We start from the raw sequence: 15,984 nt of genomic DNA, 5'->3' as shown, positions 1-15,984 counted from the left end.
AATTTGTTTCCCTTGGGAAATCCAGTAGGATGTACTGGGTTTCAATTATCAATATTTACAACGTCAATGAAAAAGGAACAATAGTTTTTCACAGGCTAATGCTGACAAAAAATACACCCTGCTCTTGCATGTTCCTTTTATTTTTCAAAGCATTTTCCCATCTGTTATTTCTTTTTATTTACTGAGACAATATGAGAGATGTCATCATCCAGTTTATAAGTAAAAAACAACAACAAAAAAAACCACTGAGACCTTACCCTGAATTGTTCAGGTTAGTGACAGCATTTCTAATATCTTAAAATAAACCAGGACCCCGATCTATATTATTTGTAGGGGAAATGTCAGTGGCTTTGTACTGGCCTTTTTGTTGGGATTGTTGTCCTTTCATCTTGTGTCAAACGGATAGATCATACAAGGACACAGGATGAGAAATTAGGGTGTGGCAATCATCCCACCTGCCCGCTGCACCTGCCCACTGTGCTTCGCAGTGGGGCATGCAGCAGATTCCTGGGAGAGACAACATGGGACAGAGGTGCACACAGGGAGGCCTGTTACTTACTGAGCAGGACTGTAAGTTGAGGCTCATGAGCTCATGGCAGTAATTCTGAATGTGTTTTAGAGCTTCATCTTCTAACTGAGAAAACAGAAAAAGCAAAAGAGGGATGGAACCAGGTGAGGGCTACAGCCAGTTCCCTAAGGAGGTGCCCACACCCCACCTTAGGTAAACAAGCCGCATTGACCCCCTCGTACCTGCGTGCAGCCCCTCAGCAGCAGGGCTTTCAGGCCTCGGCAGCCCCGCACCAGTGCCTCGATGCCGTCCTTCGTGATCTGGTCACACCAAGAGAGGTTCAGGTACTCCAGGTTTCGGCAGCCCTCACTGAGAGAACAAGAAACAAAACCACCCGGGTATGGTCTATCCTACAGAGAGTTTATCATCCAGTTTGAGTTTAGTAAATCACGAGCAACTGAGGGGAGAGAGAACCTCTGTGACCTGAGTCACCTATTTCTGGCTCCAATGAGACCATTAGAAAGGTTTCAGACACACCAAAATGTTCATAGCTTTGGATACGTCTCTTGACCGCAGACAACAGGTACTCGCTCTTACCTGATCCCCTTTAAGGAGCTGTTTGTAATGGACACACAAGAGGTCAGATCCAGATGTTTCAGCTTGGAACAGAATCTGCTAAGGCTGTAACACGTGCTGAAAAAGAGCAGAGGCACTAAAGATATTTTCAACCATGTTTCCCTCCCTTGACTCTCCCCATGGCCAATCAGTCACCAGACTAGTTTGCATTACTCACCTGTCAGTGATCTTTGTGCATCCATTGAGGTTTAAATGTTCAATGTTTCGGCAGTTCTGTGCGAAGGTCCTAAAATGAGAAAACATCTAAAAATTCCCTGCAAGTTGCGGGGCAGCCACTAGAGGGCGAGCGTGACCAAACGCATTTAGGACAGTGCTCCTCAGACTTAAAACATTCATTTTACTGTGCAAAGAACACATAACACGAGATCCATTCTCTTACCAAATTCTCAAATGTACGATACATTATTGTTGACTATAGGCACTAGTGCTCCTCAAACTTTAAGGTGCACATGAAACAGCTGGGGTTCCTGTCACAGTACAGATCCTGACGGTAAATCTAGGCAAATTACTTGATAGTCTGCGCTTCTAAGAAGCTCCCAGGTAATGTGAGTACTGCTACTCCAGGGACCACACTTTGAAAAGCAAAGCTCCGGACTGACTATATATCAGCTGTAACTCTCCTTCACCTTGGTGGTCATCTAAGAATGGAAGCCTAGCTCCCTGTTAACTTCCCTCTATGGAAAAATCATTTGGAAGCAAAGGGCCAAATTTTTCTTGCATCGTGCCATGCTGCCACTTGGTTACCCTGGGGCCTTTCTGGAGAAACTGTCTCTGGCCACTGATAGGGTCAGTAGTTGATCAGTATCAAGAATTATCTACTTACTGGTGAAGACACTGAGTTATGAAGGGCAACTTCCTCGGTGATCTGCGGGTTAGTAGCACAAGGCCAGAGCAGAAAATTAAACACCCCTTACTCACCACTAACTGCTTAACATATTCAGCAAGGTTGTCTGCATTTTCTTAAAATACAGCTTCAACCTAAATTATAGGATTCAGTCTTGATTCTTCCATGCAGTACCCAAATAGCACCAAAAGCTGGTCTCAAACCACATGTCACTCTTATATACTTGCAGGGAAGGGAACAAGGCTGGAGCCTCCTCCTTGAGTTGAAGCTATGGGGCCAAAAGTCTGACCAAGGCAGTTAGAGTTATCAGAAAAGAGTGAACTTCACAAAGACAGAACTTCAGAGATCTGCAAAGGGTTCCCCTCAAGAATTCAGTAGAATACTGATCAGAGCATGCATGAGAGAAAACTACCCAAAGCCAGAGAAAAGATCAATAAAAAGCATTATATAGGGAACAACAGCCAGAGCTCAACCAGGGCCAAGAATAGTGCCCATTCCCACCAGCCAACGATGAAAAACATCATAATTCATGGAGCACTGGGTAGAGTACTGAGAAGGATCTTGCTTCAGGAGTGAAGTATAATTAGCCCTAGACTAAACACTATTTGACCCAACCTAACAATTTTAAAAACAAAACCTGAAGGAAAGTATGTCCAAGTAACTCAACTGTGTTTCAGCACAAAACTCAAGAATATTTACAGGAATACAAAAACATTTGCACCCAAAGTAAAATTTAATATGCCTGGCATTGAACAAAAAATTACCATGCATTCAAAGGAAAATATATCCATAATGAGGAGAAAATTCACTCTATCAAAGCTGACCCAGAACTGACACAGATATTAGAAATAGCAAACGAAGGCATTAAAAGGTATTACAACTATGTTCTAATACAGTTCTATGAAGCTAAAGATTAAACATGTTATAAAACATGTTATACAGTGACATGTAATATATTTTTTAAAGCCTCAACTTAAACTTTTAAATGGTTGAAACGAAAATTTACTGGATTGGATTAACAGCAGATAAGACACTGTAAAAGGAATGATTGGTGAACTTGAAGACTCAGCAATAGAAACTATCCAAAATGAAACATGGAGACAAAACAAAAGAACACCGTATGAATATGAGACAGCTTCAAGCAACCTAATATACATGTGACTGAAGTCCCTAAATAGGAGGAGATGGGGAAAGGGGGGAAATATCTGAAAAAATAATGGCCAAAATTTTTCCAAAATTTCAGAAAGCTAAAAACCTACAGATCCAAGAAACTCAAATTCCAAGCATAAGAAACATGAAAAAAAAGAAATACACAGACAAAACCAAAATTATAGACAAAGAATTCAATACATTTCTCTCAATATTTGATCAATCAAGAAGTCAGAAAATCAGTAAAGATATAGAAGACTTTATCAACACTCTCAACCAATTTGACCTCACCAGTATAGAACACTGCATCCAACAACAGCAGAATACACATTCTTCTCAATTGCACATGGAACACTTACCAAGATAGACCATATTCTTGACCAAAAAAAAAGTGTCAATAAAATTAAAAAGATTCAAGTCATAGAAGTATATTCTCTGATCATAATGAAATTAATTAGTAACCTATAACAAAAAAAATCTAGAAAATGCCCAAATATTTGGAAAAGAAGTAATACAATTCTAAATAACCCATCGGTCAAGGAAGAAATCAAAAGGGAAACAGAATGCATTTTGAACTGAAAATGCAAACAGCATTAGAATTTCTGAAGTGCTACTGTCAGTACTTCAGGAGAAATTTTATAGCATCGACCCACATTAGCAAAGAAGAAAGGTCTCAAATCAATTACCTCAGCTCTTACTTTAAGAAACTAGAAAAAAAGAAGACCATATGAAATGCAAAGTGAAAAAAGAAAGTAAGTAATAAAGATCAGAGTGGAAATCAATGAAGTAAACAGAAAAACAGTAAAACATCAATGAAGTCTGAAGCTAGTTCTTTGAAAATATCTACAAAACTAATAAACTTATAGACAGACAGATCGGGGGGAAAAAATAACAACAATTCACAATCTCAGAGAAATTTACTCATTTTTGCTCTTTTTAAAAATGCACTATTATTAATGCCAATTAAAAATTCAAAGAATATATAAATTTCAATAGGCACTGTACAATCACTGTAATTTTTTTAGACAACAACTTCCATAAAGTGAAAGAAAAACAATATCAGGAATAAAGAGGAGATATCACTGCAGATTTTACAAATATTAAAATGATAAGAGAGTATTATAAACAACTTTGCCAATAAATTCAAAAACTTGAGATGAAATGACAAAACTTTTGAAAGACAAAAACTACACTGAACCTTACTCAAGAAGAAACAGAAAACCTGAACAGTTGTATATATATTAAAGAAATACAATTTTTAGTTTAAAACTTTCCACAAAAGAAACATGCACACCCAGATGGCCTCAATGGTGAATTCTACCAACTATTTAAGAAAAAAAAAAAAATACAAATTGTACGTAAACTCTACCAAAAAACTGAAGAGGAAGAAACACCTCCCAATTCATTCTACAAGACCAGTATTACCTCGATACCTAAACCAGACAAAAAATATCACAAGAAAATAAAAGCATAAAACAATACCCCTTATGAACATAGAAGTAAAAAAAAAAATGAACAAAATTTTGGCAAACAGAATCCAACAATATGTAAAACATATAATATATGACAACTCAAGCGGAGTTTATCCAAGGGTTGGAAGGTTGGTTTAACATTCAAAAATCAACCATTGTAATTTACCATACTAACAAACTAAGTAAGAAAAACCATATGATCTAAAAGATGCAGAAAAAGCATTTGACAAAATCTAACATCTATTCTCAAAACAAAACAAAACTCCCAGCAAACTAGTAATAGAAGGAAATTTCCCTCATCATCAAACAATCTATAGCTAACATCATACTTAATGCTTTCGAAGACTGAGAACTGGCTAGGGTATCTACTTTCAGCACTTTTATTCAACACTGTATTAGAGAGTCTAGCCAGTAGAAGGCATTGATTGGAAACAAAGAAGAAAACCTATCTTCATTTATAGGTAAGATGATTGTCTATATAGAAAATTCAAAAGAACAAACAAAAAAAGCTACTAAAGCTAAGTGAGTCTATTAAAGTTGCAGGATAAAAGTTCAATGTACAAAAGCAGTATTTTTATTTACTAACAATAAACAATCAAAAATTGAAATAAAAAATACCATTTACAATAGCATTTTATTAAACTTAAGGTTAAATATGACAAAAGATGTGCACAACCTGTACACTGAAAACTATAAAACATGCTTAGAGAAATTTCAAAACATCTACATATATGGAGAGAGATACCATGTTCATGGGATGGAAGACTCAGTGCTATTAAAAGTCAATTCTCCCCAAACTGATCCACGGATTCAACACCATCCTAATCAAGATTCTAGTAAGCTTTTCTGTAGAAATTGATATGATGGTTATATAATTTATACGGAAATGCAATGGATCTAGAAGAGTCAAAACAACTTTGAAAAAGAACAAAGTTGGAAGATTAATATTACCTGATTTCAAGATTTACTATAAAGCTACAGTCATCAAGACAGTGGTTAGGTATAAAGATATATCAATGGAAAATACAGACAGCACACTAATAGTCCCTCTATTATCTGGACGACTGATTTTCAACAAAGTACAAAGGCAGTCCACTGGAGAAAGGATTGGCATTTCTGCATGTGCTGCTAGAACAGGACATTACAGGCCAAAAAAATGAATTTCCATCTATACCTCGCATCATATACAAAAATCAACTCAAAATACATCATAGATCTAAACTACAAAACTAGAAACACAGGAGAAACTCTTTATTACCTTTTGTTAAGCAAAGATCTCACATATAACACCAAAGCATCATTCATAAAAGAAAAAAATGATAAATTAAACTTCATTAAAATTAAACACTTTTCTTCAAAAGACAGTTAAAGAAAAAAGATATGCCACAGACTGGGCGAAAATATTTGCAAAACACATATCTGATAAAGGACTTGTATCCAAAACACAGAGAACTCTTAAAATTCATTATAAGACAAAATTCTAATGAAAAAATGGCAAAACATTTGATCAGACATTTGAGCAAACATATGGGTAGCAAAAATTACATAAAAGATGCTCAACACCATTAGTTATCAGAGAAATCCAAATTAAAACCACAATGAGATACCACTACACATATCTATCAGAACGGCTAAAATTAAGGACTGACCTACCAAGTACTGGCAAGGACATAGAGGAACCAGAAGTATCATGCACTTCTGGTGGGAATGTAAAATGTACAATCCTTTTGAGAAACAGTCTGGAAGTTTCTTAAAAGTTAAACATGTACCTACCAAATGATCTAGCCATTCCTCTCTTATGTATTCACCCAAGAGAAATGAAACATATGACATACAAAGTCTTGCACACAGATGTTCATAGCAGCTTTATATGTAATGACTAAAAACTGGAAAGAATCCAAACACCCATTAACGGATGAATGAATAAATTGTAATATATTTGTCAATGGACTACTACGCAGCGATAAAAAGGAATGGACTATTGATACACACAACAACACGGATGAATCTCAAATCGATTATGTTTAGTGAAAGAGGCCAGGCCAAAAAAAAAAAAAAATACATTCTATATAAGTAAATATAAAATTTTAGAAAATGCAAACTAACCTATAGTGACAGAAAGCAAATGAATAGATGGATCCCTAGAGATAGGGCGAAGACAGGGGTAGATGGAAGGGAGAAATTACAAAGGTGCACGAGGAAATTTTGTGGGACCCATGTTCATTACAGTATTGTTTTCATGGCTATATACACACATCAAAATTTATCAAATTGTACACTTCATGTCAGTTTATTGTATCTCAATATATCAAAATAAAGTTGTTAAAAATCCACAGGACTTAATATTTAAAGATAGAGTAGGAGTTACAGAGAATACACATGCAAGATCTATTACTACTGAGATTTTCATCTATTTTGACTACTACTGTATCTCCATTGTCTGATCAGTGTCTGGAATAGTAGGGGTTCAGTAAACATTTATAAATGAATAGCCCCCTCCCTTCAAAATAACAGTAAACATGCAAGGGCAGAGTTCTAGAATCTGCCAAGGCTGATTCTAAGTGATTATAAATAAAACACTGGAGGCACTGACAAAATTCTGAGTCATAATTCTGGTTATGTTTATTATTTCTCACAGCAATCTGGTCTCACATATTAGAATGTATATAGATATTAATATAGATTTCTGCTCTAAAACTTATTGTAAACCAATGGACATTCTTAGCCTTATAGGAGAGTTTTTCTAGTATTTATGGCTTTTTTCCAATTGCCAAGATAAAAATATATTTCTTCGACATTCGTCATTGACAATGTACATCTTCACATTTATTTATTTGTTTGTTTATTTTTAGGCGAGGCAACCCTTGGTTGACACACAGATTGCAAGGACCTTGTCAGCTTACAATCCCTTATTTATTTTTTATTTTTTACGCGTACAGCACCTGGTTTCACATTTATTTTAATTTCCTTAATGGAACCACTATTAGACTTATGCTCACTATTCTAAATTATCTAAGGACCTATTTGGTACATTTAAGCTTCCTGTTAAAATAGAATCAATCTATTCTACTGGTTTATAAAGCTTTTGACGTAGCAGAAAATTTAGTCTGATGATCTGAATTTCTTGATTTAAAAAAAAAATCACTGTTCCATAACATTCAAAGGGAGTATTTTCATCCTTAAAAGATGGTATGAATCAATTTTCTTAGCAATGGTGTAGCAGACATTTCAATTACAAATTCTGTCTTCAATCACTATAAACTGTACATTCTTACTGGAGGTCTGCAATAGATGTATTCTGTAGTAACGCTTAATCTGCAAGAGATGAAGTCTTTTTTGAAGGTTCTAGGGGGTAGTGTGTGCAAGGTAGACAAACGCAAACAATACTAGAAGCCACAATAATAAGGATATAAAGGTTTTAATTATGTCTTGTCTCCAGAAAAGCTCAAAACACATCTTAACATTGGACTGATGACATTTCCAATAAATAATAGCTACTCAGCAAGAAGAGGGCATTTGATTTGGTTGGATAGAATATATTGCTAACCATAATAAAATGAATGTGATAATCACATTCCATTCCAAGTAAGCAAAATTCCAGGTTATGCTAAGGAAGTTTTTGAAAGAATGATTTTGTTAATTAGTATAATATTAAAAGGTGGTCACAATTATGAGAAGAAAACTAGGAAGATGGAAAAGTGAAGACAGGAATTGAAGAGAGGTGAACTAATGTTATAATATTCTTGTGTGCGAGGCACTTCATACATGTTATTTCACGTGATACTCCTGACATTCTCATGTAGGTGCTATAACCACCTTTACTTTGCAGGAGAATGGATGCAGAAGGCAAAATAATTCATCCCAAGGTCACATCCCTAACAACAATGGTGCTCAGCTTCTAACCCAGGCCTGTTGACTCCAAAGTCATGATCCTCTCATTACTCTACACAAATTACCATAGAACGAATTTAGCAGAAGAAAAGCACGTAATATGCTTGGTTTATTTGCTGATGAAAATGTCAGCTGCCAGCTGCAATGACAGAGTGAGTCGCCCTGATTTGACTTACTTCAAGGAGGGATCCCCAACACCAATGCAGCCTCGCAAGCTGAGCTTCCTCAGGAATCCTCCGCATCGCTTTGAGATATTTTCCACCACTCGACCCTTGAATCAAGAAAGTGGAAAAGAAATCTTGTCTTTCATGCTGCTTATTTAACAGCATAGAAACCTGAAATTTAGGAACTGAATATATTTTTTCCGAGTATAGTAGAAGATACTTTGGAACACTCCGACATCCCACTTCTGTCCCCGATGCATAAAGGAGTTGCAAGCATTGAACAATGTTTTCAACTGAAGTGATGAGTATTAAAAAAAAAAGTACGCTACTTTTTCAAAGCCTTAACCCAGGGCTCAGAGCTACTCTACCAATTACAAAACTTTTGAGGTCAGCTGTGGGAACACTGACTGCTGAGCAGAGATCTAAAGCAACTTTGCTTTAAAAAAAAAAAAAAAATCTATTTTAGCTAAACATTACCATTCTAGAAGTTTGAAAATATATCATAAAAGCTCCCCCTCATCCTCCTTAGCAATCACCTATTTAAACACATTTGTGTTGAAAGAGGAACTTGGGCTGGGTACCGGCAGATAGAGGAGGAAAAAAGAAAATTAACATTGATTAAGCGCTTTCACTTTTTCAGACACAATTTTAACACTTTGTTGTAGCTATTATGGCTCATTTAACATTTGCAACAACCTCATGGACTCCACAGTGGAGGTAAAAAGACGTCTGGATCCTTTAGATGTCCCCTAGTATTAGCATGCCCTGTGATTCCTATTTTCAATGGAAAACTACAAGCCAATCCAGGCAGGACTGCTAATGGCCCATACACTTCGGGAATGAGAGTCTGGGTCCCCCCACGAGGAAAAGAACCAGGACCACCTGAAGTACCTGCTGAAGACAAAGGGAATATAGAATGGTAGCGGAAGAAGATAGTTATAAATACCAACTATGACCATGGGACCAGTTATGGAAATGAAAACTACAACTATCATATTTGTTTTCTTTCCCCTTTCGTTCCCTTATCATGTAATATAAGATGAAATGACTTTATATTATAGTATTCAAGTTTTGTAAATTCTACATCATAGTATCTAAGGCACAGAATATCAAGGAGAAGAGTGAACATCACTCGAAGACTTTACCTTCTGAAAAAGGGGGCAATGTGGTTTTGGTTGTACATCAGATAGCTGTATTATGTTAAATGAAATTATAACCTTGTTATTGTTTAGAGATTAAGCTGGTTTAAGGAGATGTATATGGGTGCCAAATTGATAAGGAGTGATCTTGTGATGAATGAACTGACTGGGATACAGGGTGCCCAGACATTTGGCCAAACATTATTCTGGGTGTGTCCGTGAGGGTTTTCCTGGATGGGATTAACATTTGAATCAGCAGAGTAAAGTAGATGGCCCACCCTAGTGTGAGTGGGCCTCATCCAAACAACTGGAGACCTGACTCAAATAAGGCTGAGGGAACTCCTTCTACCTGACCGCTTGAGCTGGACATTGGTCTTTTCTGGCCTTTGGACTTATACTAAAACATAAGCTCTTCCTGGGTCTCGAATCTGCCAGCTTTCAGACTGGAACTTATACCATCAGCTCTGCTGATTCACAGGCCACTAGACTTGGACTGGAGCTACACACTGGCTCTCCTGGGCATCTGGCTTGCCGATGGCAGATCCTGGGACTTCTCAGCTTCCATAGTCATATGACCCAATTTCTTATAACAAATCTCTCTATATCTATACACACATATCTTATTGGTTCTATATCTCTGGAGATATCCTGACTAATACAGATTGGATCCATTACCTTCATTTAGCAAATAAAGACATCAAATAATTAAATTACCAAAGTTACATGTTAGTGAGTCGCAGAGATAGGGTTCTAACAGGTTTATCTGATTCTAAAGCCTGTGTGCTCTGCACAGCTATTCCCTCCACAAGGGAGGAAACACTGAAAAGCACCATTCATTCATTCATTCATTTATTTTTTAGGTGAGGCAATCCTTGGTTGACCTCACAGATTGCAAGAACCTTGTCAGCTTACAATCCCTTATTTTTTTTTAAATTTTTTACACCTACAGCCCCTGGTCTTCCTAGGTGGTCTCCCATCCAAGTACTGACCAGGCCCGACCCTGCTTAACTTCCGAGATTAGACAGGATCGGGCTTATGCAGGGTAGCATGGCCGTAGACTTATTTGTTTTTTAATACTATTATCCTTACTTTATAAAACTGCAATCTTGGCACTGAACTGTAAGCACTAAGAATGCACTAGGACACATCAAACCATAGGATCATAGGATCAGAACTCACACCTATTATTATCTGGCTAACTCTTACTTAAGTTAAAAATCTAAACTTTGATATTGCTAGTGGCTTTATTTATATTTTTTTGAATATTACCTAAGTTAATAAAAATTCCTTCTGGAATTTTTCAAACAAAATTCTAGACAATTGTAAAATAAGCTGTTGTCATTTACGGGGGGCAAGGGAGAGATTATGATTTGGAAATACAAGATAAATATTTAAGTACTGAAAACAGCAAAAACAAAATACAACTACACACCAATGTCTACAAATGGAGCACATCGTATATTTTTCTTCATTTCAAGTTAGTTGCACTTATATAAGCTTTTTATTCTTCCTTTCTTTGGAGTAAAAGTTTTTGTACTAGAATAAAAAAATTACAGTCAGAATTTTCTGCTCCATTGTTTACAACTAAGAAGAAAAAATGAGGAAACCCTTTCTAACTGCAAAATTCAAGTTCTATGTGTATTATCTGTAAGATAGTATAGTGAAGGTATGCAGGGCTTTAGAGAAAAATAAGACCTAACTGGAGGGACCCTTGGAGTTAAGATTTTTAGATTAACATTCTACTTGGTTATTTGTCACTTTTGGCCTGGCAGCATCTTTAATAACCATGAAGACGATGACAACAAAATGTCCAACTTTTAAAGGTATGGAAAATGCATAAACATCAGGGAAACACTCAGGAAAGAGTAATGCTAAAGGAAAGGCACAATGCACACTTGTCATCTGGATGATTTTGCCTCTTCTCTGAAATGTGACAGTCGTGTAATCGACTGTTCGAGGTATCTATATTCTCCTCTTACCAAGTGAGTGACCTTGGGTAAGTTACTCAAACTTTCTGAGCCTCAGTTTCTTCAATATGGTGTTTTTCAGAGAATTAAATGACAATATATATAAAGTGCTTGGAGTAGTGCCAGGCACACAGTATTAGTATGTGAATCCTGATCCTTGGCATCTCTCTTCTCTCAACATATCTAAAAATCACCACTTTTGTCCCAAAGAAGTGAATTTGAAGCCATCTGTTTATCCATGGAATACTTCCCAGTGACTACCTGGAGGGTCCAGTTTAGGGACTGTGGGAGGCCCCAACACTTGGTTCATAATCTACCAGGATTCAAGGTGCTGGCCCCAAAGGGACCTAAGCAGTATTAGACTAGATTGAAACCCTGGTGCCAACGATTTCATGTAATTCTTTACATAGCTGGTGAACCATGTACTACCCTCTTATCTAGTGGAAGTAGTCTTAGGTATTTCTGCAATGTGTTTTTACAGCTGCAGTCAGCAGTCAGCTCAAATTCTGAAATCAAATAATGCACAAGATAGTGATATTTAGTTGAAATAGTATTTTTTAATCTGAATTTAAAAGTTTTTAAAGTACCTTCCAAAAAGTTGCATACTTGAAAAAAATCACCAAAGAAAACTGAGGAGACAAAAGGAACCACATAAAAAGAAAAAAAAATCTCTTGCAAAAATGTTTTTAAAACAATGGCTCTCCTTTGGCCAGTAGAAATAGCTACAATTTTTGGAATTTAATGAACAAAGATCTAGAGATTATCAGTTTGAAGGGGACTTACACGTCAGCATGTTTGGGTGGGACACTGTTGCAATCATGGCTATTAAGTCTGGAAAGAGCATTGAAGAACTCCTAATTCAGGGACCACAGTCCAAGCCAGGAACTAGAGCTTATCTTTCCACGACAGGTATGAAGCCCTGAAGTCCCTGTGCCCTTCCAAGCTCAGGGCACTGCAACCAACTGTAGGTGACCTGTGCTCAGCCCTACCTGCTCCAGGTGCTCTGCTCACTGGTTTGAGGTGGGACCAGAGGCAGCAAGTAACCTAGAAGGTGGGACCAGAGGCAGCAAGTAACCTAGAAGGAGGTAAAAGGCCTTTACAACTGGCCGTTAGTTCTTCTAGGTAACACCAAGTTAAGTAACTCCCAGGAAATTGTTTGGACCCATCCCACTTTTAAACACATCCATTTCCTTATCCATTAAAAAAATACATAAAACATACACTTTGGTAAAAATATTGGATGAACACGCTGCATACATAATGGAATTAAAATGCAGTTCCACTGCTGTAACTGAGCTGGCTAAACTAGAACTGAGTAAGATTTTACTAACATTGGGTAATAAACTTCAGAACCTCCAGATCCTTAAAACAGCTAGAAATTACTATATGCAGTGCTCTTTTTTACTTCCCTCTTTTTGGTTAGAAATTGGTATTTAATATTAAAGTTGTTTTAAAATAAGCTTTTCTCTTTTGGTCAGGTTTGCCACTCTTAAATGGAGATGTACATGTTTCCAGATAGATCCACCAGAATCCTGGAATTATAAAAGGTTTTAAAGATTATTTTATAGATAATAAGACTGAGGCACTGAGAGATCACGTGGCCCAAGGGGCTGAACTGGGAGACGCTTGGTGACACCTCCAGCCTCACTCCTGGGCCCATGCTCCTGCCGCTTCTCCATTCTTGGTGCTGACCTAGAATTCTCAGTGGATCTTTCAGATCGACAAATATTTGTCAACAGTCTCCTAAGATCAAGGCATTGAACCAAGTGTTAATGATGTTGCTGTGAGGCTTTAAAAAGCTGAGTGGTACAACATGCACAAGGGAAAAAGGTAATCTGTTACTGATACAGAGCAAAAAGTAAAATACAAGCAAAATTTTGGCCTCGATATATACAAATACCTTCCAGGTTTTTTTCCTCTCTATTCTACCTTGGCACCTTAAATTTAAATTCAACAAAATAAAAAGGAAAGAGTTAACAGTTCACTTATATTTTTAAAAAGTCCTTTGTCTAAAACAAGATTAACTTACCTCTACATCCGTTTGAAAGTTAAAAAGATCTATTCTTTGCCAGTTGCTTCCATCCAGGGCTAAGATGTTCCAAGCCTGGGAGGAGGAAGTAAAGGAGGAAAGATTGGGGTGAAAGAGATACATTTATTAAGACTGTTAAAGCTTTAATTCTTTTTTTTTAGGCGAGGCAACCCTTGGTTGACCTCACAGATTGCAAGGACCTTGTCAGTTTACAATGCCTTATTTTTTATTTTTTACGCTTACAGCACCTGGTCTTCCTAGGTGGTCTCCCATCCAAGTACTAACCAGGCCAGACCCTGCTTAGCATCCGAGATCAGACAAGATTGGGCTTGTTCAGGGTAGCATGGCCGTAGACAGAAACTATTAAAGTCTTGATTCTACCTTCATCTTTTCAAACTTTTATTCTTGAAATACATTAAATAATCGAATATGGAATTATGATAACATTGTGTTATGTTAAGTATAAAGTATGACATTTTAATTTTTAACTGTTTACTGGAACTACAACTCATCCTCATTCTAATAAAACTTGATATTTACTGATTAGAAATCTGGTTAATACTCTACCTTGGAAATCTGTGCACATCGGCACAAAGTTACTATATCCAAGAAGGAAAATATTCTAGGAAGAAAGGCAAAAAACACAAAAATGAGATGGTGTTAACATTTCAGGATATTTGTAACTTGAAAGATAAAATCTAATGCACCTTCTGGATATAAGTTATTTTCAAGATTCTTCAATTTGCAATACACAAGTGTGCCATAATTTTACATCATTACTATGAAATATTAAATGCACATTCCTAAGTTGTTTTAAACACACTACACAAATTCCCTTAAAATAGAACTCATTAAACTTTTATTTCCCTTGTTCTAAGGTATGGACATGTGACAGTAGATCATAACTTGTTCTATTCAAAGACCAACTCTCTCATCTCGCAGACACTGAGCCTGGTGAGTGCAAAATCCTTCTAATTCTCATGCCCCTAACACATGGGGCAAACCCTTCTTTTGGCAGTAAATTCAGGTTCAGATGCCTGAGCCTCAAATGACATGGCCAAGAGAAGCTCAATAAAAAACCCATTTGATTTTGATGTATTTGTTCAAAGTACAGAAAGATGGAGCTCATTAGCTGGCAAGGTCTATAAATGAGCAGTTTGGGGTTTTTTGTTGTTGTTGTTGTTGTTTTGTGAGCAAAAGCAAAGAAACCACAGAAGACAGGAAAGATGGGGCGGCGGGGGCTGGGAGGGAGTAAAGAAAAACAGAGAAGCACACCAAAGCTTAGTTATCCTTGGTAATGCCCCTAAAGGAAGCAGTTGCTATCATGGCTGGGGTCTGAGTCAGGTCCCGACGTTCTGACATTCCGGCAGTGAAAGAGATGAGTTGCTGATGATAGCAAAGTGGCAAACAGCTGTGTGTGTCTCAGTGCTGTGCACTGACAGCTAAAAATGAAGAGCTTTTCCATGAGAAGAAGGGTAAATGGGCATGAGGTGAGGGATAATAACAGGATCTAAGTTTCATAGTCCTGGAAGGTAAATATGAGGGTCTGTACCTGTGTGTGTGGAAGGAGGAAGGGTGAAAGGGCAAACAGCCACCTATAAGCACTTCAAAATTCTTCGAAGGTAACAGTCCATGGTGAGTTGAAAATCAATGGGCTCTGGGAAGAACAGCAAAAAACCAGCAGAGCGTTGTACACTATGACAACGCACCCACAAGCAGCACGAGGCTAGCGTCAGCACAGGTACCATTCCACAACACAAGCTGCAATCATTTTCTAGTGAAAAGCAAAGAACAGAAGCAGAAGGGCTATACCGACCTTAAAAGAGTCAAGGGAACTTTGTGCACAGAAAAATGCTGGTGGCTGAAAATGTGGACTTATATATGTAAACATATTTCAGGGTGTCTGCACACTTACAGTGCCTCTAGGGAAATACATCTTGCCCCATTCCCAAGCCCTCCTGCCACAAATGTCTGTGTTCTATGACATATGACTATTCCACAATAAGCCACAACTTACTATCAGCTCCCTAAAAAACCAAGGACCAGAGAGGGAAACAAGTACAGTACAGTAAAATCATATTTCATGCTGGGGTTGGGTTCTAAAGTACAAGCTGAAGGTGAACAAAAAGTTAGCTAAGTTTTCCTTGAAAATCCCTTGTGAATGTACCCTATCATCTCTTGGTAG

At 37.2% G+C, this 15,984-nt stretch overlaps 1 protein-coding gene and 2 pseudogenes across 3 annotated transcripts in view; all 3 read right to left on the bottom strand.

Annotated features, from left to right (window-relative positions):
* The window catches only part of FBXL2 (F-box and leucine rich repeat protein 2), a 63,622-nt gene that overhangs the window by 11,749 nt on the left and 35,889 nt on the right, over positions 1–15,984 (bottom strand). The window contains exons 3-9 of one of the 3 annotated variants that reach the window (XM_006905728.3): positions 14,367–14,421; positions 13,800–13,874; positions 8,677–8,771; positions 1,302–1,370; positions 1,106–1,201; positions 751–877; positions 560–634 (exon numbers count right to left, since the gene is read on the bottom strand). In XM_006905728.3, coding sequence (XP_006905790.1) covers positions 560–634; positions 751–877; positions 1,106–1,201; positions 1,302–1,370; positions 8,677–8,771; positions 13,800–13,874; positions 14,367–14,421 — 592 coding nt within the window. Of the gene's footprint in view, positions 1–559; positions 635–750; positions 878–1,105; positions 1,221–1,301; positions 1,371–8,676; positions 8,772–13,799; positions 13,875–14,366; positions 14,422–15,984 lie in introns of those variants that run through there. The other 2 variants (XM_025039232.1, XM_025039239.1) reach the window with 2 other exon arrangements.
* On the bottom strand, positions 10,744–10,862 carry LOC112470346 (annotated as a pseudogene).
* On the bottom strand, positions 14,036–14,154 carry LOC112470376 (annotated as a pseudogene).

Source organism: Pteropus alecto, unplaced genomic scaffold, assembly GCF_000325575.1.
Source record: "Pteropus alecto unplaced genomic scaffold, ASM32557v1 scaffold10, whole genome shotgun sequence".
Lineage (NCBI taxonomy): Eukaryota > Metazoa > Chordata > Mammalia > Chiroptera > Pteropodidae > Pteropus > Pteropus alecto.
Note: the sequence above shows the minus strand (reverse complement) of the source record. Positions and strands in the feature narration are given on the sequence as shown.